We start from the raw sequence: 3,269 nt of genomic DNA on the forward strand, positions 1-3,269 counted from the left end.
ATTATATTAAAGTAAAAAAAAAAAAAGATAAAAACATGTATAATAATAAAAATAATAATGAAGGCTGTTTAACAAAGTAAAATTTTTTTACATAGTTTTTTTAAAGCTCATCAATCTGTTTGTATTACAATCACTTCATAAAATTAGTGCAACCTATACTTAAGTTTAAATAATTGTTTTCTTGTTAAAATACTGGGAATTTAAGGTGAAATTTTTTTCATTTCTCATTAAAGTTTTGTGAAGTGTAGCTTTATTGTGCAAACAACCTTTTTTGTATTACAGTAATTTAAAGGTACAGCAAATACTGCCATGACATAAATAATTTACAATCGGAATAATGTATTATTTGCTTTTATAATTTTTTATTTTTCTCATGTTTTTCCTTGTTACAATAACGAGAAATTAAGGGTAAAATGTGTTACGTTTTTTAAATTTTCACAATTCAGAAAGTCTTAATGGTCATAACATAGGCCTTATTTTCTTTTAGCAAAACATGTCTTCCTTACGGTGAATTTGTAGTGAAATATGGTGTCCTTGACCGGTTTTGAAAGATCCACAACATTAGTGCCGTTACAAATCCAAAATGGAAAAAAAAAAGATGAAAAGAAAAGAATGGCTGTACAAGTTCATTTAGTTCAATAGCTCAAATGTCAAGAAAATGACATTTCATGTCCTGGTCTTGACAATTTAGCAGAGCAGCCTTTTATTTATTGATCTATTATTCCTCCTCAGAGACAGGATTATGGGAAGAGACGCTTCCCTACAGAGAACAAGATTAGATTTTCTTTGTAAGAAAAGGTTCAGTTCATTTTCTAGGCATGTTTTGGATGTCACTACTTAAAGGAGACTTGTTTTTGTCAAGAAGCTGAAGACTCTCTGCTCTGCTCTGTTGTGCAGAACAGATCCTTGACTTTGGTTCTCTTAAAAGATCCGCTCAAGAGTGTTTGTTCCTTGCACACATCATTAGACCTTTGTGTGCTTTGCTGGGCAGCCTAGAGCTCTGTGTCTACTCCAGTTGTTACTTTGTTTCTAAGTTTCGTCCAAAGAATCTCCGGAGATGAAATGAAACACCCTTTTGTCCTCTCATGTTTTCAGGATTGGAACCGGACATGGCAAACACACAATCCAGACCTGACACCATGTTTCCAGAACACAGTGCTGGTTTGGATACCCTGCCTCTACCTCTGGCTGTTTGCACCGTTCTACATCCTATACCTCAAAAGGAATGACTGTGGATACATATGCATGACCCACCTCAACAGAGCCAAAACAGTGAGTATTAACAAACAGGATTCCGGTACAATGCTTTTTATGTAGCAGTGTGCTTTGGGAGTGTGTTTACTGGTAACCTAGGTCAACAGCTGTTTCAAGGTCATGTGACTCTCCTCCAACAGGTTATTGGGTTTACCCTATGGCTTATCTGCTGGGCAGATGTTTTCTACTCTTTCTGGGAAAGAAGCCATGGTGCTGCAATAGCCCCAGTTTACCTAGTCAGCCCCACAATGCTTGGCGTTACAATGGTGAGACCCGGTTTTCACAAAAGGAAGCGCTAAATTTAACTACTTTGCTTGTCAATTACTCTTCGCTCTGCATTGATTTCATTTTCAAATGACATGAAAGTTTCCTGTATTCTTGCCTCGAGCAAAAGGAAACAAGTCAAACAAATTCTCCCATATATCATATTATTGTTTATAGTTTCAAAAGTTGTCTAGTCATGTTTTTTTCCTAGCCTGATGTTTACAAAATTGAAGTGTTTTGTAATTGGATGTGTTTTAGTTGCTGGCTACGTTCTTGATCCAGTATGAGCGGATGAAGGGGGTCCAGTCCTCAGGGGTGATGCTCAATTTTTGGCTGATCGCCATAGTGTGCGCTACAGTCACCTTTCGCTCCAAAATCCTGCATGCACTGAATGAGGTAAATATGAATTTTGCATTAAAACGGACAGTTTTGCAGTTCATGTAGTAATATATATTTTTTAATTCAGTGTGATTCAGATGTAATTTATTTAGTTTTTTGTAGTCTAAATGGCTAACAAGCATGTGTAATAAGATATTTACAAACCCGAGCCAATCCACATTCATAAGTGATTCCAAATCAGATTAAAATTAGATTTTTTGGGGGCAATTCACCTCAGTCTGAATTGGCAGATCACATTTTAAGTAGTTTTTTCGTCATTTGGAATGTGTTGTATGTAATGTCTGAATACACTAATTTTTGTTCACTCTTTCCTCATATAGTGAACTGTGTAATAGAGAATTGTGTATGAGCGAATTAATGAATCGGCAGTTTTAGATGCAGTAAATGGATGAATGTGTAAAATGTCTCTGTCGCTCGTGATCTCTCATGCGCCACGTGGGTTCTGCACCGCAGCAGAGGCCAAATTTCCTGTCCCTTCCCACACTGACAGCTACTCTTCAGTTTCTGTAGAAGAAAGATTCTCAGTATTATGTTGACTGTTACATCATTAATATAGCAACCAATATATAATCATTGATATACAGGTGCATAACAAAACAAATTTTTTTGGTAACTTATTTCAAAAAGTCAAACTTTCATATATTCTAGATTCATTACATGTAAAGTAAAACATTTCAAATTGCACATTAGAGCTTACAGCTCATGAAAGTCAAAAATCCAGTATCTCAAAATATTAGAATATTTCCTAAGATTAATCAAAAAAAGGATTTGCAAAACAGAAAAAAAATTATTTTATAAAAAAAGTTCTTTAAAGTATGTTCATTTACGCACTCAATACTTGGTCGGGGCTCCTTTAGCACAAATGACAGCCTCAGTGAGGGGGGGAAGCGATCAGCCTGTGGCACTGCTGAGGCACTATTGAGCCTTCAGCTCGTCTGTATTGTTGGATCGACTGTTTCTCATCTTTCTCTTGAAAATATCCCATAGATTCTCTATGGGGTTCAGGTCAGGCATGTTGGCTGGCCAATCAAGCACAGTAATATCATGGTCAGCAAACCACTTGGAAGTGGTTTTGGCACTGTGGGCAGGTGCTAAGTCCTGCTGGAAAAGGAAATCAGCATCTCCATAAAGCTTGTCATCCGATGGAAGCAGGAAGTGCTCCAAAATCTCCTGGTAGACGGCTGCATTGACTTTGGACTTGATAAAACACAATGGACCAACACCAGCAGACGTCACGGCTCCCAAATCATCACTGACTTCAGAAACTTCACCCTGGACTTCAAGCAGCTTGGATTTTGTGCCTCTCCAGTCTTCCTCCAGACTCCAGACCTTGATTTCCAAATGAAATGCAA

General features: G+C 37.1%; 2 protein-coding genes across 2 annotated transcripts in view; one reads left to right on the forward strand and one right to left on the reverse strand.

Annotated features, from left to right (window-relative positions):
- Nucleotides 1–311, reverse strand: part of LOC107601223 (myosin-11-like) — a 16,190-nt gene extending 15,879 nt beyond the window's left edge. The window contains exon 1 of the mRNA XM_016293315.1: nt 306–311. Within this exon, the coding sequence (XP_016148801.1) occupies nt 306–311 (6 nt within the window). The remainder of the gene's footprint in view (nt 1–305) is intronic.
- A 301-nt stretch (nt 312–612) lies between these two features.
- The window catches only part of LOC107601224 (multidrug resistance-associated protein 1-like), a 22,845-nt gene continuing 20,188 nt past the window's right edge, over nt 613–3,269 (forward strand). The window contains exons 1-4 of the mRNA XM_016293317.1: nt 613–618; nt 1,096–1,272; nt 1,395–1,520; nt 1,777–1,914. Coding sequence (XP_016148803.1) covers nt 613–618; nt 1,096–1,272; nt 1,395–1,520; nt 1,777–1,914 — 447 coding nt within the window. The remainder of the gene's footprint in view (nt 619–1,095; nt 1,273–1,394; nt 1,521–1,776; nt 1,915–3,269) is intronic.

This window comes from Sinocyclocheilus grahami, unplaced genomic scaffold (genome assembly GCF_001515645.1).
Source record: "Sinocyclocheilus grahami isolate Dianchi unplaced genomic scaffold, SAMN03320097.WGS_v1.1 scaffold302.1, whole genome shotgun sequence".
Classification (NCBI taxonomy): Eukaryota; Metazoa; Chordata; class Actinopteri; order Cypriniformes; family Cyprinidae; genus Sinocyclocheilus; species Sinocyclocheilus grahami.